Source organism: Gopherus evgoodei, chromosome 8 (assembly GCF_007399415.2).
Source record: "Gopherus evgoodei ecotype Sinaloan lineage chromosome 8, rGopEvg1_v1.p, whole genome shotgun sequence".
Classification (NCBI taxonomy): Eukaryota; Metazoa; Chordata; order Testudines; family Testudinidae; genus Gopherus; species Gopherus evgoodei.
Window position 1 is genome coordinate 83,603,679 of NC_044329.1, and position 23,806 is coordinate 83,627,484.

At 43.4% G+C, this 23,806-nt stretch overlaps 1 protein-coding gene across 1 annotated transcript in view; it reads left to right on the forward strand.

Annotated features, from left to right (window-relative positions):
• Nucleotides 1-400: 400 nt before the first annotated feature.
• The window catches only part of MCOLN2 (mucolipin 2), a 47,285-nt gene continuing 23,879 nt past the window's right edge, over nt 401-23,806 (forward strand). The window contains exons 1-4 of the mRNA XM_030572405.1: nt 401-459; nt 5,286-5,445; nt 12,581-12,754; nt 22,971-23,124. Of these exons, the coding sequence (XP_030428265.1) occupies nt 410-459; nt 5,286-5,445; nt 12,581-12,754; nt 22,971-23,124 (538 nt within the window). The 5' untranslated portion in view covers nt 401-409. The remainder of the gene's footprint in view (nt 460-5,285; nt 5,446-12,580; nt 12,755-22,970; nt 23,125-23,806) is intronic.

Consider the following 23,806-nt stretch of genomic DNA (forward strand, 5'->3'; position numbering starts at 1 on the left):
TCCGAGGGGCAAGCGAGCCGCACCAGCAGCACGTGGCAAACAACAGCAGCCGCACACCGCGTCCCAACCCTGCAGAGCGCTGCGAGCCCCAGCTCAGGGCTCCTGCTTTAAAACCAAGCGCGGGGGGTGGGGGCCTAGGGGAGTCTCCGGCTCCGCGGAAGCCCGGAGCGCCGCCGGCTGCCCCGCCAATGCCTAGGGCTGCAGGCGCCAAGCGCCTCCGCCCCGTCACTCTCCGTTCCGGACTCGCCCGGGGCGCCACGTGACCGCGGATCCGGCTGCGGTGGCTTAGCTCGGCTGCTTCCCTCCCGCCCGCCCGCCGGCCCGGGAGTGCATGGGTCCCGCGCCCCGCTGCGAGCGCGCCGCTCCGGGCAGCAGTGGCCACGGCGGGGCCCCGCGGCCGGCGTGCGCCATGGACCTGTCGGTGGGGTACGTGGCCAGAGGCCGGACGCTGCTGGCCAGGTGAGCGGGCGGCTGAGGGCTGCCTGGGAGCGTGGCGCTTCGGTGGCCACGGGTGGGCGGGGGATCAGGGTACCTGGCGCGAGCGAGGGAACCCCCCAGTTCTTCAGAGGGCTGGGGACCCGTCACCCCCATGGCTGTCACTGAGGGGCCCTCGCGGAGCCTCCCCGTCGCGCTTCCCGCTGAAGTTGCCCAAGCTGCCTGACCTGACTCTTACATCAGTGAGAGATCAGAGGTTTAGGTTTTAAAATCCCGCCTGTCCCCTACCAGTGCCTGGGACTTGGGGAGCAAACCTGAGCAGCTGCTGTTATGTATCATAACGCTGCTTTCCAGTGCATGGGCAGGAGGATCCCTTGCAGTGTCCTAAGCTTTGCTCTCCCCAGCTGAGCAAGATGCACCTAGTAAATGAAACCCAAAGGGAGGAGAAACAAGACTTTTAAATGATCCTTCACATTTGTGCAGCTTTTAGAACGAAAGTATTGCTATTAATAGGGGTAAGGACATTTATTTTTTTTTAAGTGGATTTTTTTGGGGGGTGGCAGTGGTGGTAGATGTATTTTAATTGGCACTTTGAAGGAGTCATCACTGGACTTTTCTCTCACTTGTGCTGATACAAGGCAGGAGTAATTCCACTGAAGTCCATGGAGTTGGAACCAGCATATGAACTGTGTAAGAGAGATCAGAATCAAGCCCTCACTGTGCAGATGCCAAAGTTGCCCTGCAACTGGTTAGATGCTCTGACATTTCTCTGGGCAGCCCAAAGCATTTAAAATTTGCCAAAATGACAGAAAGTTAGAGGCAATGCAAAGGGCTTTTAATGGTCTTTAGGAATTGGATCTGAACAGCAGGAGCAGCAACCACAACAACAAAAGCTTTCAGCCAATGTATTTTTAACCTTCCTGAAACAATTTATTGTTTCTACTAGAGCAGCTCTGCCCATTGGGTCTGTTTCCTTCCATGTCCCGCATCCATCCAGGCCCATCCCGATGCCCCTCAGCCAGGGCTGTATTGCTGCAGGATTCATCTCAAAGTAGCTTCTTGTGTGGGGCTGAGGAGAGGAGCCAGTGCTGTGTTAGCACTTATTTGAGGGTTGGTGGAAACCACTGTTTTCTCTTAACACCAGAGAACAGAGTTGTCTCTTTCAGTGTAATATTTTCAGTCATGAGATAGGTGGCCACCTCTGTTTGGGTTGCTATACACAACCATGGAGACCTTTGGATCCAGTAATTTCTCATCCAGGAGGATGTTCATAGTAGTTCAGTTTGTTGACTATTTATAGTCAAATGTACTGTGAGAGAGGATTAAAGCAAACTAATTAAAGAGTGACAATATATCTCGAAGCATTTCTTTTTTGTACTGCAGGCATTAAGATTGCAGTAATCTTAGGGCCCATCCTCCTTAGGATTTGTCACACAGTCTTTAAAACTTCCAGTTAACATAAAAAAAAAGTTAGAACATTCCTTATGTTCATGCAACACCATTACAAACCCTATTACAATTGCGTCTGAAAAACAGGCTTGAATCCTGCCTAAGGTGGTCTCGGACTGCCATAGTTGATGGTGAAACAGTTCTATCCACGCTGACCTTGTCTACCCTGTAACATGTTCTTTTCAAACAGCACTGAGAAAAGTTGAATTATTTGATACAATAATGACTATGACTGAGCGGTCTTCATAGATCAGGGCAAATAGTGACTAGCTGCATTTAATCACAATTAGCTAACATTGAACGTGATTTACCCTTAGCTATGCTAACCTGTCAGTCATGGACACTTCACCTCTATGTGTGTCAGTTTCTCTGTATAGCACTTTGAGATCTTGGAATGAAAAGTGCTGTATGAGCTAGGTATCATCACTATTATGGTTAGCATTCTGTAAGTTTGTCTAAATTCTTCATAATTGTGTTTGAACATGATAAAATTTTGTAATGTGAACAAATCCATTTGTGCTAGATTGGTGTCTGGTGTGAGGAGGGTGTATATGTTATTTAAAGTCATTAAGCACAGAACTTCTTATCATGGCAGTATTTAATAACAAGAGGACAGTGGTGTTGATGCATAAGACTAGAAAAGAGGAGACATGCATGTTATTCCTGACTGACACAGACTTACCAGTGAGACTTTGGGCAAAATCTCTTTGTATCTAGATATAGTATAAGACCTTGATTTTTGGTTGTATTAAAATGCATGTTGCTCAAATGATACCACCTTAGCAAGCAACTGAGGCCAGTCTGTATATCTGAGCAGTCCCCATCATTATTTAATACTCTGTCAAGTTTTGTGTCATATACAGATTTCACCAGCAATGATTTAATGTTATCTCCAAAATAATTAAGATATTGGATAATATTGGGCCAAGAATAGGGATCCCTCTGGAACCCCACTAGAAGCACCCTCTTCACTGATTTTTACATAGTGCTATTTTTTTTAATCAATCATCATGCAGGATTAAGTCAAATGGCTTACAGAAATCTGTTATGTCAACATGGCTACCTTTGTCAACCAAATTTGTGATCTTAAAAAAATCATGTAATTCTTTATTAATTGTGTTCTGTATCTGTCTCTCCAATGTTTTGCCTTTATAATGTTCCCTTTTTAAATATTGGTATGAGTTCTCTGGAATTTCCTTACTCCTTCAATACTTATTTAAAAAATTAACAGTTCAGCGAGCTCCTTGACCAATTCTTATAATTGTCTTGGATGCTAGTTATCCAGTAGTGAAAATTTAAAATATGCAGTTATAACAGCTGCTGCGTAACTTCCTCTCTAGTAAATATTTCACTAACACTGTAAAATATGAATACTGCATCCTGCTTCTTTCCGAATATAGAATAGAAATGTGTATTGAATAGGTATGCCTTTTCTTCTTCTTCATGATAGACAATTTTACCATCTTTATCTAGTATTGGACCAGTGCCATTGGTAGGATTTCACATGTTCCTAGGTTTCATATGTTTCAAAGACTTCCTTGTTATTTTCCTTAACCTTACAAACTAGCAGTTAGAAAATGCAGACAATTAATAAGGGAAGCTGATGGTATCAGTAAAAAATCTGTGGTGACTAGGGCTAAGGATTATTGGATGGAAAGAACTATAAAAGAGTGAAAGTGCTGCTGCTGCTGTTGTTGTTGTTGTTTTGTTTATTAATCAACTTGATTTTTTTTAGATAGATGAACATAAAACAAAACAGAACCTCTCTCCAAATAGTATGTCCTGAGGTTTTAAAGAAATATTCATTTAAAAAAACCTTGTTGATGCTTATAAAGCTCTTTTCAGCGTCTTACTAGACACAGAGTGCTGTCAAATGCCCAAAGGATGCAAACTGAAAAAACAATTTTTTGTTTTGCTAATTATGATATCGAAAAGCAATCTCTTTAAGTGTTTCTGGTAACTACACTAGATATACATTTTTTCAGGCAGAAATGTGTGTTTTCATGTTGATATCACTTCAACCACTTTCCTAACGTGGTTAAAACTAGCCCAGCTTGGTACCTTGTTTTTCTGAGGGCAACTTTAAAATTAGTTTTTCTGATTTTGCCCACCTCCACCCTCGATGTTTCTGAAGCTCTCTTAGCATCTTTGTAATTCTGCTGGACTGAACTCCTCCCCCCTCCTTTTTTTAATTGAACCATAAAGTCAGTCACTATGTAATAAATCTAACCTTTGGACTTCAGTGATTTAAAATCTGTTTTTACTTGCTTACCTGGGAGTGGTACTGTAGTGCTCTTCTAGACTTGAAAATTACTTCTGCACTCTTGCTGTTTGAAAAGAGGGTTGGTTCTGCAAATCACATGAGTTTTGTGGGGGTATACTTCATGCAACATACAGTAAGTTATAGAATTCAGAACTGTAAGTACACTATACATTGCATATAGACCAGATCAAAGAAGATCAGATATGAATGAATGCATGTTTGAAAACTTTAAATATGTATTTTCAAGTGTCAACCAAGACTGGGAAATTGCTATCCTAATATATAAATTTGGATATTGGAAATATTTTTCTGAAAGTCTGATGGAAGCAAGAGAACATGTTACTTTAATTGTCTTTAATTAGAAAAAAATGTACAAGTTAAGTCCAGTTCTTTAAGACTTGAACAGGAAGTCCGCACTTGCTGCATTTGAAATAAAGGTGAGGAAGTGTGGGAAGAGAAGGAAAAAGAAAAGTTTCTCATTTTTTCATTCTCCATCAGTTTCTACAAGTGAATTGAATGTGCTACTATATATGACACCAAATATTGTGTACATCTTGTTTGTTTATGCTTAAAACATGATGATTTGGTGTGTTTGGAGACATTTGGTTTTACAGTGAATTCAGTGCTTGTAAAAAGTGCCCAGCTGATGGGCCCATAAAATAAAAAAAAATTTATGCATAGGAAGTGAAAGTGCAGGTTTTCTCACGCTGCTTTGTCATTGTGCTTCAAAGCATAGACCTTTGGTCTTTGAGTATTTTTCTATAGAGGTTTAAAGGTTAAAGGAAGATTGTGGTTTATATAAACAAAATGCTTCAAAATGTTTAGATATTTAAAAAAAAACCCGTTTGCTAATCTCTGTAATGAATACAAAATCACTTTATTGGGTGGAGGTATTTTGGAGAATAGTTGTTTAAACGCTTTGTTGAGATGTGCAGTTGGAATAGCATAGTGTGATGAAAGAGGTTTGGTAACTACACTGTAATAGGAGAATGTCTCTTCAATTTTACTATTAAAAAATTCATTCCAGTTTGTACTGACCTCTAAGTCAATCAGAGATCTGTGAGATGAATCTGTAATATATGTAAAGTGTCTGCCAAGACATTCTGTGGGTTTCTAATTAACATATTATTTATGGCAGACGTATGATGGCTCAACCCGATTCAGATCTAGAAGAGGATGCTCTGAAGGAGGATTTGAAGTTTTACTTCATGAACCCATGTGAAAAATACAGAGCCAGACGTCAAATCCCATGGAAACTGGGTTTGCAGATTCTAAAGATAGTTATGGTTACCACACAGGTAAAAAAAATATAAATATAAATATAAATATATTTTATGTTCTTACAAAAATTACCACATGTAGGTGGAGCAACAAATCAATGGTCTTTGGAGTATTGCTTCCCTTGGTTACTCTTTAACTATCTAAACTTCCTTCCTGGAAAAAAATCCAAGATCAGAAGTGAGGAAAGAACATTCTTAAAGGAGCAGGAGTGCATGTGGTGGGAGGAAACAATAATATAAACTAAACTTCGGGTGACCAGACAGCAAGTGTGAAAAATTGGGACATGGGGTGAGGGGTAATAGGAGCTTATATAAGAAAAAGCCACAAATATCGGGACTGCCCCTATAAAATCTGGAGATCTGGTCACCCTAACTAAACTCCTAAATGTTCTTTGGTCACCACCTTGGTGCTAACTGGAGCAATTTCAGTGAGGGGTTAAGAGTGAAATAGTAGGTCACATACTGCCAAAGACATTTGTTTCAAAACAATTTTTCCCCCCTAAATCAAGCACCTCATTGTGGAGCCTATGGTTCTGAATTGTTTGGCTTCATTGACACTGCTGTGGCATGCTCTTTGTGCCTTCTGCTCTTCACTGTACATAACCCCTGCATCCCCTGAGGCCAATGTATTGGTATTGTCACCAGAGTGCCAATCCAGCAACTGCAAAGCCTGCATTATTAATGTAGCCAGCAACTCTGAATGTTTGGTTTGTATTTGCAAATGCTCTTCTGATTGGCAAGATCAGATTGTTGACTAGGCATTTAAAATCCTGAGCCACTCTCTCTCCCCAAGTGATTGATTACAGACAGTGCATTATTTTGGATACAGAGTCAAATCAGCAATTTGTTTTGATCTCTAAAATGCAGGAATCTCAAGTGTGAAATTTAACAAAGTGGCATTAAATATATAGCTCTGAAATACAATAACTCCTCACTTAACGTCCTCCTGCTTAATCTTGTTTCAAAGTTACGTTGCTGCTCAATTAGGGAACATGCTCATTTAAAGTTGTGGAGTGCTCCTTTATAATGTTGTTTGGCTGCCTGCTCTGTCCACTGCTTGTAAGCTTCTTTGGAAGAGCAGTAACTTTACAAGGGAGCTTTGCACAAGTTCCTCTTCTCCGCCTCCTCTCCCTCCCAGTGCTTCCCAGGTGCTTAAGACTTTCTGGAAGGGAAGGGGAGGAGCTCAGAAGTGCTGCGTTCTCCACTCCTCCCCGAGAAGGTCCTAAGCACGAAGTGCTGGGAGGGAGGGGGAGGAGCAGGGAACCACGGCATCTCTGCTCCTGCCCCTCCCTCTCAGAAAGTCCTAAGTGCTGCCAAACAGTTGTTTGGCGGCACTTAGGACTTTCTGGGGCAAGAGGGGAAGAAGGACCAGGGATGTGGCATGCTCCGGAGAGGCGGTGAAGTGGAGGTGGGAAGAGGTGAGCCTGGAGTGTAGTGGGGCGGGTGGGTGGGAAGAGGTGGGTCTGGAGTGGAGCGGAGATGGGAAGAGGTGGGTCTGGAGCATCCCCCGGTGCCTGTTCTTCTCTGGGGAAGCTGCTGCTGCGACAGTGCTTCCTAGCATCCTTGCCTGCAGCAGGCTGTGCCTGTGTGGGGTAAGCCAGAGGCACTTCCCAACCACAGTACAGTACTGTACAGTATGTAATGCCTTTTGTCTGCCCCCCCAAAATTTCCTTGGCACCTAACCCCCAGCAAATACATTAAATCTTATGGGAAAACTGGATTCGTTTAACATCGTTTCACTTAAAGTTGCATTTTTCAGGAACATAACTGCACTAAGTGAGGAGTTACCATATACACTGAGCTGAGGGGTCAATGTCTGAAATTAACAGACTTGCCGGAATCGAGCAATACCTTCAGATATTACCTCTGGCTAATATCTTCCAGACCACTTCTAGTCAGAGAGGGTGATCTCAGCCTTTCTTTATTTAAAAAAAAAAAAGCAAATAAAAACAAACAAACAAAACCAAACCTCCATCAGTGCAGGAGTAGCAGCAGAGGAAGTAGTACTGTAGACAGAGCTCCAGGCAATGGTTGGTATTCTAACTATGCTGTCTAGACAAGACAGGCTAAAATGACACCAGTAACTCAAGTCCTGTATACACTAGTGCTCCTGCAATTGCTAGTGGAGCTTTGCTGCTGTTGAGAAGGGTGGGTGAGGTGGCACAGGGAAGACTAGTATGGGCACAGCCATGATGGTACCAATTCCACCAGGGTTTTTTCAGAATATTATCACAAGCTAAGAGGTAATATTGTCTTGATTCTACTGAGCTGTTAGTCAAAGCCTTTTCCCGTTGTCCAGGTCAGGGAGACACAGGTTATTACACTACCTTCTAGGTCTTATACACAGGGGCTTAATCATGAGTGAAATGAGGCAACACACATCTTCAAAGCCCATCCTAACCATCCCATACCCTTCACTACCACTCAAAGTCCATCCTAACCCACAAGCATTAGTGCCTGTGCTGGTGATTAAACTTCTAGATTGCCATGCTTACTGTCCCAGTGTCTCCTCTGCTTGGTCTCTGTGTTGGGCCCGCTCTCCTGGGGCAGAAGAGATGCAGTGCTGATTTGCTTTCTGAGACCACCGCCAGTTCAGGTACCAGGGCTTTTTTGGCACCTTTCAGCGGTGCAGTGAAGTGGCTGTCACTTCTGGTCCATGTTCAGCAGCTGATTGGGTAGCCAGGGTGAGGAAGCAAAAGAATCACTGAAGGGAAGTACATTGCTACTTAAAGGAGGCAGTCTTGCACACTTGTAGCAGGCATATGGGCAGGCCCTAATGAGCATCCTTGAGTTTTGGAATGAGACCAAGCTCCTTAGGGGTGACTCTGGTGTACTTTATGCTTATTCTTACAAGATTGTCCCTGTCAGTAGCTGTCTGACTCTGAGAAACCTCTGAATTTCAGTATGTTAAGCCTGTTATTTGGGTGGCTCCTTCCATATGGTAAGGTGAAGACAATTTGTCCTTCCTCTGCTGGATTGCAGAAGTGACTTCTGTCCAAGTATCAGTATATTTTAGTGCAAAGTTGTGTTAGAGCCCCTTAAGGATTTCACATGCCCCCCAAATCAAGACTGACAGCCTTTTTTCCCCCCTTAGGCCATGTCTACATCTAAAATTTTGCAGCGCTGGTTGTTACAGCTGTATTAGTACAGCTGTATAGGGCCAGCGCTGCAGAGTGGCCACACTTACAGCAACCAGCGCTGCAAGTGGTGTTAGATGTGGCCACACTGCAGCGCTGTTGGGCGGCTTCAAGGGGGGTTCCGGGACGAGAGAGCAAACCGGGAAAGGAAACCAGCTTCGCCGCGGTTTGCTCTCTCGGTCCCGGAGCCAGCCAGCAAACCGCAGGGAAGGAGACCTGCTTGCTCGGGGTTCCGGGACCGAGAGAGCAAACCGGGAACGCCGCGGTTTGCTCTCTCGGTCCCGGAGCCACCCAGCAAACCGCAGGGAAGGAGACCTGCTTGCTCGGGGTTCCGGGACCGAGAGAGCAAACCGGGAACGCCGCGGTTTGCTCTCGTGTTTCCGGAGCCACCCAGCAAACCGCAGGGAAGGAGACCTGCTTGCTCGGGGTTCCGGGACCGAGAGAGCAAACCGCGGCGAAGCTGGTTTCCTTTCCCGGTTTGCTCTCTCCGTCCCGGAACCCCGAGCAAGCAGGTCTCCTTCCCTGCGGTTTGCTGGGTGGCTCCGGGACCGAGAGAGCAAACCGCGGCGTTCCCGGTTTGCTCTCTCGGTCCCGGAACCCCGAGCAAGCAGGTCTCCTTCCCTGCGGTTTGCTGGGTGGCTCCGGGAACGCAAGAGCAAACCGCGGCGAAGCTGGTCTCCTTTCCCGGTTTGCTCTCTCGGTCCCGGAACCCCGAGCAAGCAGGTCTCCTTCCCTGCGGTTTGCTGGGTGGCTCCGGGACCGAGAGAGCAAACCGGGAAAGGAAACCAGCTTGATTACCAGAGGCTTCCTCCTTCCACGGAGGTCAAGAAAAGCGCTGGTAACTGTCTACATTGGATTACCAGCGCTGGATCACCAGCGCTGGATCCTCTACACCCGAGACAAAACGGGAGTACGGCCAGCGCTGCAAACAGGGAGTTGCAGCGCTGGTGGTGCCCTGCAGATGTGTACACCTTCAAAGTTGCAGCGCTGTAACTCCCTCACCAGCGCTGCAACTTTCTGATGTAGACAAGCCCTTACAGTACTCAGGGGAAAGGCTTTAATTTACTGATATTAGAATCATAGCTAGAAATTGCCATGAATTCATTCGTAGAACTTGTGTTAACAGCTTTGCAATCCAAAGAGCATCTAAGTAGAACTCCTGCTAAATCCCCTGAAGAATCTTGCAAACTTTTTGGCCAGAATTCAACACTTGTTCTAAAGGCTGTGTGGATATAACCAGACACTGATGACCTGGAATCCCCTGTTCTGGTCATCCTGGCTGCAACCTGCCGCACTACATAAATAGTTCATTGTGAATAGCATTGCTTTGTGTACTCGTTTAGCCCAGAGATAACTAGTTACCATCTAGGAGAGACAAGAAAGTACTCACTGGAGGAAAAAATAGATTTTATTTTTATATTTACTATTTGACAGGCTCTCTTTAAATTCAAATTTCATATACTGTTAATGCTGGGAACAAGAATAGGGCCTTGCTTACCTTTTAGTGGGGATTTCTTTGTACTCTCCCTCTCCTCCCTTGTTCGACTGGTTTCTTGCAGATCTTGAAAAATTATACATGGCCTAGCCAAAGAACTAAACCTTCATCACCTTGTGATGAAAACTAGGGAGGAAGAGACAATGCTCTGGTGGGACCCTGGGTCCCTTACACCCTTGCTGTGGGGTTTGGGGAGAGTGCTAGGATTCCTGTCACTTGGGATCTCTGTACAGAGAGTCCATTTATGTATTGGCCTTTGACTTTTGGAAGGGATATGGGGAATCTCTGCTAGTTTACATAAATCTCCATGAACAACTTCAGCCCCTGCCTCTGCTGCTAATTATAGCTTCCCCAAGCAGCACCTTTATGCAATTAACTTCATTTTTGTCACTTTCGGTGGTGCCCATGGGGTTCTGAAGTTTTTGTTTCTTTCCGGTGCAGTGCTTAGCAGCAGACAAATGAGAGATGTCTGCTCTCCTTAATGCAGTTCTGTTTTCAGGCTAGTTCTCTTTTTCTTCAGTGAAAGGTTAGATTATGCAGAAACAGATGGGTCCAAACACTTCATATTTGCCACTAACAAGTAAGAGAGTTTATTTTTCAAGCTCTGGGTTTCTTCCTTTGCTCTCTCCTTTTTCTGCTCTTCCACTGAGATTCCAATTACCGTACACTGTTCTTCTTTCATGCCAAAATATATGTGGAGTAAAAACTTACATTTTTCTTATGAAAATTGTTTTTAAAAGGGGTGTTAGTGTGATGATAGGAAGCTGGCTCTGTAAAAATAGCCATGAGGTGAATGAATTGCTTTTGCATTTTCCGCACCAAACTCCTAGCTTTGCCGATTAAAATAGTTTAAAGCACTTGCACTGTGAATACAGTTACTGTGCATGTAGTTAAAAGAAGTGAAAATGCATCTCCTGGGCTGTACTCAATAATGATTATGCACTAAGTGGCTAAGCTCCAAAATAAAGTAGTAGGAGTTTCAGTATTTCATGGCATGCATGTCAGTGAAGTAAACGGTATTTTTCATTCCTTTGTTTTCAGCTTTTATCAGCTTATGCAAAGTGGGATTTTGTTTTCCAGGTTTTGGCAAGAGACCCTTTACTATTCTTTTGTAATCTTGTATTGTAATTAGGGCTGTCAATTAATCACAGTTAACTCATTAGCAGTATTTTTTTTGTTGTAATTGAACTCAGTTTATATAATTTTTTTATTACAAATGATTATTGCACTGTAAAAGTGATAAAAGAAATAGTATTTTTCAGTTCACCTCATACAAGTACTGTAGTGCAGTCTCTTTGTCATGAAAGTGCAACTTACAAATGTAGTTTTTTTTGTTTGTTTGTTACATAACTGCACTCAAAAACAAAATAGTGTAAAACTTCAGAACCTACAAGTCCACTCAGTCCTACTTCTTGTTCTGCCAATCCATAAGGCAAACAAGTCTGTTTACATTTACAGGAGATAATTCCACCTGCTTCTTATTCACAATGTCAACAGAAAGTGAGAACAGGTATTTGCATGGCACTTTTGTAACCGGCTTTGCAAGGTATTTACATGCCAGATAAACGAAACATTTGTATGCCCCTTCATGTGTCAGCCACCATTCCAGCAGACATGCTTCCATGCTGATGATGCTTGTTAAAAATTAGTGTGTTAATTAAATTTGTGACCGAACTTCTTGGGGGAGAATTGTATATCCCTTGCTCTGTTTTACCTGCATTCTGCTATATATTTCATGTTATAGTAGTCTTGGATGATGACCCAGCACATGTTGTTCATTTTAAGAACACTTTCACTCAGATTTCACAAAACACAAATAAGGTACCAATGTGAGATTTCTAAAGATAGCTGTAGCACTTGACCCAAGGTTTAAAACCTGAAGTGCCTTCCAAAATCTGAGAGGGACAAGGTGTGGAGTATGCTTTCAAATGTTTTAAAAGAGCAACATTCTGATGTGGAAACTGCAGATCTCGAACCACCAAAAAAGAAAATAAACCTTCTGCTGGTGGCATCTGACTCAGATAATGAAAATGAACACATGTAAGTCTGCTCTACTTTGCATTGTTATCGAGCAGAACCTGTCATCAGAATGGACACGTCCTCTGGAATTTTGGTTGAAGCATGAAGGGACATACGAATCTTTAGCTCATCAGGCAGATAAATATCTTGCAACACCCGCGCCAATAGTGCCACGAGAATGCCTGTTCTCACTTTCATGTGACATTGTAAACAGGAAGTGAGAAGGATTATCTCCTGCAAATGTAAATAAGCTTGTTTGTCTGAGCAATTGACAGAACAAGAAGTAGGAATGAGTAGACTTGCAGGCTCTAAAATTTTACATTTTATTTTTGAATGAATGCAGGCTTTTGTTTAAAAGGAGTCTGGTACTGACACAATACAGAAACTTTTTACTTTGCAATTTGTGCTAATTATAACTTGAAGATGTTAATTGCTGTGTTACTATCGTTAGTATGTTAATGATGGAATTGTATTCTAACTTGAATTTTTAATTTTTTTTTAGCTTATTCTTTTTGGTTTGAGTAACCAGTTGGTGGTTTCCTTCAAAGAGGAGAACACTGTTGCCTTTAAGCATCTGTTTCTGAAAGGCTACTCAGGGGTTGATGAAGATGATTATAGTTGCAGTGTATACACGCAGCAGGATGTTTATGACAGCATTTTTTTTGCTATTAATCAGGTAAGTGTTTTGTGTGTTTCTATGTATAATAAACAGCATGAGTACTGCTTAAAAGTCACAGCCAATAAGATGTTGCTCAGTTTCCATTTTCTGTTCTGGTTAGTTTCATTCAGATTGCAAATATCCTAACTGGTCATCTGATTAAAATAAACAGTCAAAGTTAAGTTTCACTCAGTGATTATTTTCATGTATATGCTTAATCTTCATTTTTTGACTATTAGTCACAACAGAAACAAGGAAGTTGTTCATATTAGATTAATTTCCAAACTTGCTGTGGCAGATGATTTAGGTTTTACTTTTAAGTAGAAATGGACCTGAATATAGATACATTCCAAAAATTCATGCTTACAGCTATAGTGAATCACAGCTTTGTAGCATCATTGCCAAAAGTCTCAACATGGGAATGTAGTACTTCCAGGAATAAAAGGACAGAGCCTTAAGTTGAGTGTGGTATTTTAAAAGGAATTTGGATGATATGATAAACAACTCCCTTAAATAATTGTATAAAAAATTTAAAATTAAAAGAAAGGATAAAATTCCAGCAAACAGTTTGTGTTAATATGCACATAAAATAGAAAATGATGGGAAAACAAAAGGTTATGCTTCTGTAGAAAATAAAAAAATGGAAGTCCTTTCTTGTTTAAGAAAAAAAAATTCACGAGGGCCAAGTCTCTTCTATGGTCCAGTACAGTTCAAAAGTGTGAAGCTTTAAGTCACCCTTACTTGAGCCTGCCCAGTTTGAAGACCTATGGGCACTTGTCCAATTGAGGCTCAGTTTAGAGCAGCTTTAGGGCTGCTCAGTATTTTACAGACTCGTAATAGTCCCCATGGAGCCAATATTGCAGTCAGGAATTGGTGGAAAGCAAAGGCCATACCCCTTCTCCTTTGGCCGTGCCCCCACTTCAAGGCTCTTTGCCTCCTGGCAACCCCCAAAACAATGGAGAATCCTCAGCAGAGCAAATACACTGTTTCTGCTCAAATAAGCAGAATGAGGCAGTGGATCTGGCCTGTGTTGTGTAAAATAGTGTCTGATTTGTACATGTCTCTTCTCAGTTCTCCTTCAGAATTTTCTTCAATTGTGTTGCTGTTTTACTTTTAATCTGTTATTTCTTTGCTTTTTATCTCTCCTTCTTGGTTTACTACTTCCTTTCTTCCTTCTTTTGTAGACACTAAGGCTGATTTGAAGCCCCAGCTAGAAGACTAGTGGAAAGGATAGATTTATTTCATCGAGCAGGAGTCAAATATGCGATACAGGCATCAGATATAAAGGTCTCTTTGTATGACTTCTATATTCTATAAATGTAGACATTTATAGAGGAGTGGTTGTTTTTTTTCCCAGTCACTGTAGCTTAGGTTTGTTTAGGGCTTTGCAGGTTTTCACACTTCAACCCCTTTGGCTGAGTGACTTCAACTTGTTTGGCACATATATATGGCTGGGATTATCAAAAAAGAGGCCAGTGATTGTGGGTGCCCAAACTGAGACTTTGAAAGAACTTGGCTTGGCTTTTTTTATCTTTTTTTTTTTTTTTTTTTCCCCAGAGGTTGTGTTCTGCACTTCCTGAAAATCAGGCCCCTTGTAGGTGTCTCAGTTTTGGCACCTAAAATCACTAGCTTCTTCTTGAAAACCATAGCCATGTGTATCCAGTAACTCCCAGGCAACAGCATGCAGCCTTCCTGTAGTGGAAAAGTAATAATTAAGTCTTGCATAATTGTGGAGGAATAAATGTGTAATGGACAATCCCCATGATATCTGAATGTTTTTTGCAATGAAATTAACTACTCGGTCATTGGTTCTTTCCACATTTCTGAGAATAAGTATTAGAACATACCGTCTCTGCTGATTTTCTTACATTTTCTGTCTAATACGGGTACTTTTATTATAGGGAAATTATGTCAAAAAGATATTCTGTTATCAAATGTAACAAGTGTAGTTTCATGGAGCATCAAGATGATATGTTTGCCTTCAAAGCAACACAGGGTTCTGCAGACGGCTCATTCTCAACATGCTGGAATTTTTTTTTTTTTAAGGGACCTTGCTTTAACTTCCTGTTCTAGTGATCCAGTCTGTAGGTGATGAATTCATGGATCACCATGCTGAATAATTCATGCATAAGAAGGATAGTTAACTGCAGAGTGTGTGTGTGTGTGTGTATACCACTGATGGTACAGTGATGGTACACTGATGTATCCAGGTACAATGAGGAGTTCAGAGGACTCCTAATTTTGCATACCATCTTGACAATTGGAGGACTGATTCCTTTGATTGATGGAGACATAATGGTGTTGATTAATTTCTCATATTTTTCTCTTCCACTAACTTGGTTTTGTTACCTAGACTTACCTTCATTCATCATCTTTTAATCCAGGCATTATTCTCACATGGGTACTGAGACTGCTGGCAAATGGTACTGTCTGCATTTGACATAAAGAATATGTGGAGCTGAGTATGTTGGCATGTTACTGGGTTTGAATCCATGATCTCTTCTGGTGGCTTTAGTGGTCATTGAATAGCAGGATGGAAAGAGCCTTGTGGAGCACATTTAAAGGAGAGCCCTGCATGTAAATATGCAGTTGTCCATAACCATTTGAGGACTGATTTTATGCTGCAACTGACACTTACTAGACCTTCCAAGTGTTCCATGATAACCTGTGTGGAATGTTGTCCATAGGAAGTAGGAGACTTGGAGACTCTGTGATACTAATTGTTCTAACACCAGGTTGGGATGTGTCTGGGGTGTTGTCAAAAATAAGCTGATATCTAAGGGTATGTCTACACTGGCAGAGTTGCAGCGCTGCTCAGAGATTGCTGAAGGGAAACCGCTGTTGTGTGTTCACACTGTCAAGTGCCTGCACAATAGTGTGTTCACACTTGCGGCACTTGCAGCGGTATTCGGAGTGGTGCATTCTGGGAAGCTATCCCACAGAGCATCTCTTCCCACAACTCTTAGCGGCAGAGGAGGAAGACAGAGGAGGTCATGGGGCATCTTGGGTCCTGTCCCAATGCTCTGTGATGCATTGCTTCGCATCCCAGCAATCCCTGTGCTTCTGTCCACATTTGGTGCCATCTTTCAACAGTTTGTGTACTGTGCGCTCTGCCTCTGCGGTCTGCAGGAATGGATCCCGAACTGTTGACTAGTATGCTGCTTGCTCTGACCAACACGTCACAAGTGGCTGTGGAATTGTACCTTAAGCTACAAAGATAAGAGGGGTGCGACATTGATCTCGCCACGTGTACTAGCTACAACACGAGATTGATTGATTGGGCATTCATGGAGGTGCTGACCACAGTGGAATGCCCCTTTTGGGCTAGGGAACAAGCAGAGTGGTGGGATCACACAGTCCTGCAAGCCTGGGATGACATGCCGTGGCTGCAGAACTTTCGGATGAGGAAAGCCACATTCATGGGACTGTATGATGAGCTCACCCCAGCCCTGCAGCGCAAGAACATGAGAATGAGAACTGCCCTGATGGTGGAGAGCGCGTGGCTATTGCAGTCTGGAAGCTGGCTACTCCAGACTGCTACCAATTGGTCGCTAACCAGTTCAGAGTGGGAAAGTCTACTGTTGGACTCCCGTTGATTAGAAGTATGCAGGGCCATTAATCGCATCCTGCTCTGAAAGACTGAGACTCTGGGCAACGTGCATGACATTATGGATGGCTTTGCACAAATGGGCTTCCCTAACTAGAGAGGGGCAATAGATGGCATGCATATTCCAATTCTGGCACCAGACCATCTAATCACTGAGTACATTAATTAGAAGGGGTATTTCTCAATGATTCTCCAGATGCTTGTGGATCACCGTGGGTGTTTCACGGACATTAACACAGGCTGATCCGGAAAGGTGCATGATGCACGCATCTTTCAGAACACTGTTCCTGTTCAGGAAGCTGCAAAAAGGGACTTTCTTCCTGGACCAGAAGATTGTAGGGGAAGTCAAAATGCCCGTTGAGATCCTGGGAGACCCCACCTACCCCTTAATTACATGGCTTATGATGCCATACACAGGGCAACTTGACAGCAGCAAGGAGTGGTTCAACAGGCTAAGCAAGTGCAGAATGACTGAGTGTGCTTTTGGCCGTTTAAAGGCCCACTGGTGCTGCCTCTATGGGAAGCTAGACTTGGCCGATGACAATATTCCAGTTCTTATAGCCACACGCTGTATGCTGTAATATTTGTGAAGGGAAAGGTGAAAGCTTCACTCAGGGCTGGACTGCTGAAACTCAGCACCTGGAGGCTGAGTTTGAACAGCCAGAGACTAGGGCTATTAGAGGGCAGCAGTGCGGGGCATAAGGATCAGGGATGCCCTGAGGCAGCAATTTGAAGTTGAAGGCCACTAATATTTGTTGCTATGCTTGGGAGTGCAGTGCTTGTAATGCTAGGAGGTGATTGTGATTTGGGGCAGATGATGCAATATATTAAGGTTTAACGTAGCTGTCTGTTGCATTGCAGGACTCTGTTTGCTTTCAATTATAGAATAAAGATGGCTTTCAAACTAACACAACATTTTTATTAAAAAACAATAACTGGAGGAGAGAGTCAAACAAAAAACACATCAGCACTGAGGGAGAATGGTTGGGGAGGGGAGGAAGGGAAGGTCCCAGGAGGAGGAGGGGTCCTGGGACAGTATGTCCAGGGATCATATCCAGCCTTCTCCTTCGGAGTACAATGCAGCGGGTACTGTACTTCAGCAGGGCCAAACTGCAGAAGGATGGGTGTTGAGTGCAGTGGGTACTGTGAGTCGGCAGTGCTGGACTGTGACAGGAGAGGAATGGAATGCTGTGGGTGCAGACTGGAGCCAAGAGGTTGATAAGGGTGGTGGTGGTGGTATCTCGGGGAAGCATGGGAAAGAGCTGCTGCAGGGGAAGGTGGGCATGGAACTGCTTGGTTTGCAGTGCTAGTATTGCCTGGAGCGCATATGCTTGTCAGTCCATAACGTTTAAGAGCTGCTCCGTGGCTTCATTCTGGCATGCCACATTCTCCTTTCGGTCCTTCTTCTCGCTGTCCCGCCACTCCTTCAGTTCTTCTTTTTCAGCTATGGAGTGCATCATAACATCACACACACAGTCCTCCTTAGTTCTTTTGTAGAGGCTTTCTACTTCTGCGCAGCCATTCAGCTGGCGATAACAAAGAGGGAGGCTGTGCTCCCAAAGTCATCTCTGTGAAGTTTAAAGGCAACATTTTACAGAAGCAATATTGTTTTGCGATATACAGAACAGTGATTTAAAACACAGCCAGTATTCACATACCTGTCACTAGCTGGCTGACCCCATGCAAGCACACATGAGCCACAAGACCCCCAGAATGGTGAGTAACTGCAGGGGCGGGGGAAATCAGTGTTACAGGACACTTGGGGACAGTCAGCTGTGCAAGGGAGGCCTGATAATCATTCCTGTCCCCACATTTTGAAAATAATGTGATCATTATGGAAGATATCTCACTGCTGAGGGTGAGCAGGAAATCGAGGGAGGGTCTTCTCCAAGACTGCGGCTTCCATCCTGGCCCTTATGCAGCTTGCCTGTGTGCAGCAATGGTTCTTGTCCACCCTCTTTCACCCCCCCCCTTGCCCCCCCCCCCCCGATGGCACAGTGGCATGGGAAAGTCACCGTTAATGGGGCAAGAAACAAAGCAGCTCTGCCAAAAAACCTGCAGCAGCAGATTGCCCCGTATCTCCATGAGATTTTCCTGGAGATCTGAGGCAGATTCCCGTGAAGTGAGGGAGTCAATTAACACCCTGTTCCACTGCTCAGACTAGGCATGTGGTGGTATGCGCAACATACAGACACAAGCCTGCTTTCTGCAACCCTCCTGCCCCCAAAAACTTGCTTCAGCGATTCCCAAAATCAAATCCATGTACCAGGGGCCGCCTCCTCCTGTTTGCACGTTGCCAACATCCAACAGCTGTGACTGGCTAGTCTCCTCCAGGGTAGAGAAGAGCTCCCGGCTGCATGCATCTCTGACCTCAGAATCATCCTTTGCCTCTGGGTCCTTCTGCTCCACATCTTCATCCAAGACTTCCTCCTCCTGGCTCGGTCCACTCTCGACTGGCACGTGAGCCACCAAAATATCACAGTGGCCTTCACAATGGAGGTGGGGTCGCCACCGAGTATCGCGTTCAGCTCTTTGTAGAACCAGCAGCTTGTGGGCTCAGCACCAGAGCGGCGTTTTGCCTCCTGCAACTTGTGGTAGGCGTTCCGCAGCTCCTTCAGTTTGACCCTGCACTGCGATGCGTCCTGGTCATGGCCCCTTTCTGTCATGCATCGTGAAATCTGGTCATAGGTATCATAATTCCTATTGCTGGAGCGTAGCTGAGACTGGACAGTCTCCTCTTCCCAAATGCTGATGAGGTCCAGCAGCTTGGCATTGTTCCAAGCAAGGAATCGCCTGGTGCATGGAGCAGGCATGGCCACCTGGAAAGATGCCCTGAGACCACTGCACGCATCACCAAGCAAACAGAAAGCGGACTTTCAAAATTCCAAAGGAATTTACGGGGTGGGGATGACGATTGGTCACCTGAGGGCAGGACAGTAGAGTTCAAACTGATGACCAGAGAGGCAAGAACAGGCATTGTGGGACACTTCCCGGAGGCCAATCGCTGCGCTGTAATCGACCTCGGTGTCTGCACTGGCACCACGGTGCTGTACTACTGGCGCAGAAAGCTGTACAAATGCATGGTTTCTGTGCACTAAGTGACTCAGCAGTGTGTACACCTCCAGGGTTACAATGCAGAAAACTGCTTTACTGTGCAGAAACTTGCCAGTGTTGACAGGGCCTCAGCTGGTTATTTAACTTCTCAATTATCCTGTTCAGGAAGGGGAGGTTAGATAGTGATGAAAATTATTAGAAGGGGAGGGGTTGTTCGTTTTATTTTAGCTTTGGTTTGACCACTGGGTATTTACAGGAAGGAAGGCTTTTCAAATGATGATGGCTATTGCATTGGCTTATTGGCCAGGGGCTCAGGAGTTGTTTATTGTTGTGGAATGTACTGAGCGGGATAACCCCTTTGTGGGCAAACCGTGGGAACTTGGCCATCCCTTTATTAATAAGCCACCAACATATTCTTCTGATGATGTGGGTCCAGGGTCTCCGGATCCTGTGCGGCGGTGGCATGGGCTTATCAAGGAAGCCCACATAGAAGGAGAATTCTTACCTAATGCCTTCCCGGTTATTACACCAGACCCGAATAACCCTGCTAGGCGACAGTGGGCACCATTGGACTGGAAACTTGTCCGTGAGGCACAAAAATCAATAATGTCCTACGGCATGAGATACCACATATTGTGTTTTGCCATCCATGATGGACATGAGTCAGTGTTATATGGGGGCTTGGGTTTCCTCTACCATTTAAGGGACTTCTTGTCCACTGGGAGTCTCTCGAGCAATGACTATTGACATTTAAGTTGAGTTGGCAAACAGCTGCTTTCATAGGTTCAATAGTCAGTTCAGCTGTATGGACATTAAAGAATTCCATGAAGTGCTGTGTCCCCAGTTACTCATCTCACCAATGTTCTAGCTCCCTTACTAGCCTAGAAAGCATGACTCCAGACTCCATTATTGTTGAACCCAACAACAACAATACTTAGCTCTTACATAGCACTTTTTATCAGTAGGTCTCAAAGGAGCTCAGTATGTTACCCCCATTTTACAGACAGGGGAAACTGAGGCACAGAGAGGTGAAGTGACTTGTACAAGGTTACTCAGCAAGCCAGTGGTACAGCCAGAAATCGAACCCAGATCTTCTGAGTCTCAGTCTCATGGTCCATTAGGCTGTACTCCTCTGTATTTCATCTCCTCTACCAGTATAGATCTCTTTGTTAGTATTGAAAATTAAGGTGAACATAAAGACAAGGAAACTCCGAACTTGATATTGCAATGAAGGATACCTTAAAGGGACTAAATTCTGCCTGAATTACTTCCTTTGCAACCCTCTTGATGGTAATGGGTGTATGGAAGGTAAGTCAGAACAAAATTTGATCCTGAGAGTGGGATTTTCAATCGTGCTCTGTCATGGCCTAAGAGTTTATTAGGGAGAGCTTGTCTTTTATCATAGCCTAGTAAACGAATCTTAAATTCTAAATGAGAGAGTTTTAGTTTTAAAAAATATTGGAACTCACCAGTGGCTGAATACAAGTCAAAAGCTGTTTTCCATCTTAATGTACAATTTTCCAATTCCATCTCTGAGTGCCTGAAGAGATCAGCTCCCCTGCACTTGGTTTCTTTGTGACAGGAATCTTCCCAAGCTTTGTGTGTGCTCCTGGATGCATATTGTCTAGTATATATGTGGTTTTGTTAACTTACAGTCAAAGCAGCATCTCCTCTCCACCTTGTCCAGTGAATGGACAGTAAAGCTGTTTGCCCTAGATCTTGTGGGGGTGGGGGAAAATCTTAAAACTAACTAAAATTTCTATTTTTTTCAGAACTTAACATCTTTTTAAAATAAAAATGTAAAGGCCTTACAAATTCTGTTTAGTATCCTGTCTTTTTTTTCTTTTTAACTGGTCATCCTGTGAAAAGTTCTTAACAGTATGGGATGGTAAGAGTGGTTGTGCTAACTTTTTTTTAAATTTATGTTTATAATCTTTTAAATTCACCTTTTTCTGTAGTTGCATCTTTCCATCAAAGTATCTTGAAGCTCTTCTCTGAATACCCCTTTAAGGCAGGCAGATAATATGCACCTGGGGAGAGTATTGTTTAAGTAGCTGGAGCATGGGGAACTGTGAGCCTGGGCTCCTGGAATATGTTGCAGGTCCTGTTACTGACTACCTGTGTGACCTTTGCCATGTCTGTGATGTTGCACTCCATATGATTTTATGAAAATATGCTAATGAGTGTGAGTATAATGTCACTAGAATATGCTTCATGCAAAAGGTCTCTTGTAAGGTATCGTTACAAAGGTTATAATCTACTGAGTATGTTAATTCTATATGTATGCATGTATCATTCTTGTATATGAAACTAGAAATATGAAATATAACTCTAAGGTCCTATTGTAATTATGCAAAGTGTGGGCCATTAATGGTGGTTTGGAATCTTGATGGCCCCCATCAGCCAGGACAATTGGTTGTAAATGGCTCTATTTACTTGCAAGCTTTCCTGTGAGTCAGGCCAGGAAGAATGAAGGCTTAGGGTCTTCCAGGACATGTGACCATGTCACCTGGTACTGGAATCCATCTTAAACCTGGTGATTTTCCATTTAGAAGGAGGGGTTGGGACCCAGAGAGACAAAAGATTCCTGCCTTGTGACAAAGCTATATAAGGGAATGGAACAGAACAAAAGGGCTGCAGTCATGAGAAATCCCCTATCTACCACCTGAGCTGGAACAAGGACTGTACCAGGGGAAAGGATTGGGCCCAGATTAGAAAGGAGTCTAGTCTGTGAAAGAAGCTTATTGGAACATCTCTGAGGATGAGATTTATCTGTATTCAGTTTCTTAATGTATTAGACTTAGATTTGCATGTTTTTTGTTTTTTTTTGCTTGGTAACTTACTTTGTTCTGTCTGTTACTACTTGGAACCACTTAAATCCTACTGTTTATATTTAATAAAATCATTTTTGCTTATTAATTAACCAGAGTAAGTAAGTAACATCTGGGAGAGCAAACAGCTGTGCATATCTCTCTATCAGTGTTATAGAGGGTGGACAATTTGAGTTTACCCTGTATAAGCTTTATACAGAGTAAAACAGAGTTATTTGGGGTTTGGATCCCATTGGGAACTGTGTATTTGGGTGCTGGAGATAGGAGCATTTCTTAAGCCGTTTTCAGTTAAGTCTGCAGCATTGAGGGACATGTTTCAGACCTGGGTCTTTGTGTGCAGCAGACTGGCGTGTCTAGCTCAACAAGACAGGGTTCTGAAATCCCAAGCTGACAGGGAAAACGGGCTCAGAGGTAGTCTCAGCACATCAGGTGGCAGTCCCAAAGGGGTCTCTGTGACTGAACCCGTCACAATGTCCTTGTAGAATATAATTATATTCACCTGTCTTGTTGAGGCTTGACTGATTCGAGGATCTCAAAATTAAACTTGTCATGCAAATACGAAGTATGTATGAAAAGCAGATACTATGGACCATGAAATTTGTTAATGGGGTGGGAAAAAAGCAAATTTGAATGAGTGTGGGCAAAGAAAACATATTTATGGGCATCAGTAATTTTTTGTGAATAGGCTGATGTGAGGATAATTCAGTTAACTGAAAAAATGTGTGTTTTATTTTTAAATTAGTACTGCCAATTAAAGAATATATCCCTGGGCACACTTGGTTACGAACAAGATGAAGACGATGTGTCAGGCTTACAGATCTGTAAACAACAGTACAAGAAAGACACAATGCTTCCTTCCAATGATACGCTGAACATAGATGTTACCATTGAAACAGGTACAGTACTGCTGTAAATTTTTTTAAAAAGAGTTGCCATGGACATTTTATGTATTGTAATGGCAAATCATCAACAGTAAGTTAGTATTTTATTTGTGTGGCAATCATACTTTAACCCAGGAAAGTTAACCCACTTCTCACCTATTTTATTCTTTAGTATCCACCTAGAAATTACTACTTTACAGCATAAGCATTGTAGGTCACCATAGTAAATTGGGGACACATCAGTTGGAAGCAGCAGAGGAGGAGAGCGACCTTGGCGTATTGGTTGATCACAGGATGACTATGAGCCGCCAATGTGATATGGCTGTTAAAAAAGCTAATGCAGTTTTAGGATGCATCAGGCGAGGTATTTCCAGCAAAGATAAGGAGATGTTAGTACCATTATATAAGGCACTTACCGTTATATAAGGCAGGTAAGTATGCCCAGTGGTCTGTGATGGTCTGAGTTACTGCAGAGAATTCTTTCCTGCTGGCTGGTGAGTCTTGCCCACATGCTCAGGGTTTAGCTGATTGCCATATTTGGGGTCGGGAAGGAATTTTCCTCTGGGGCAGATTGGCAGAGGCCCTGGAGGTTTTTCGCCTTCCTCTGCAGTGTGGGGCATGGGTCACTTGCTGGTGGATTCTCTGCAGCTTGAAGTCTTCAAACCACAATTTGAAGACTTCAGTAACTCAGACATAG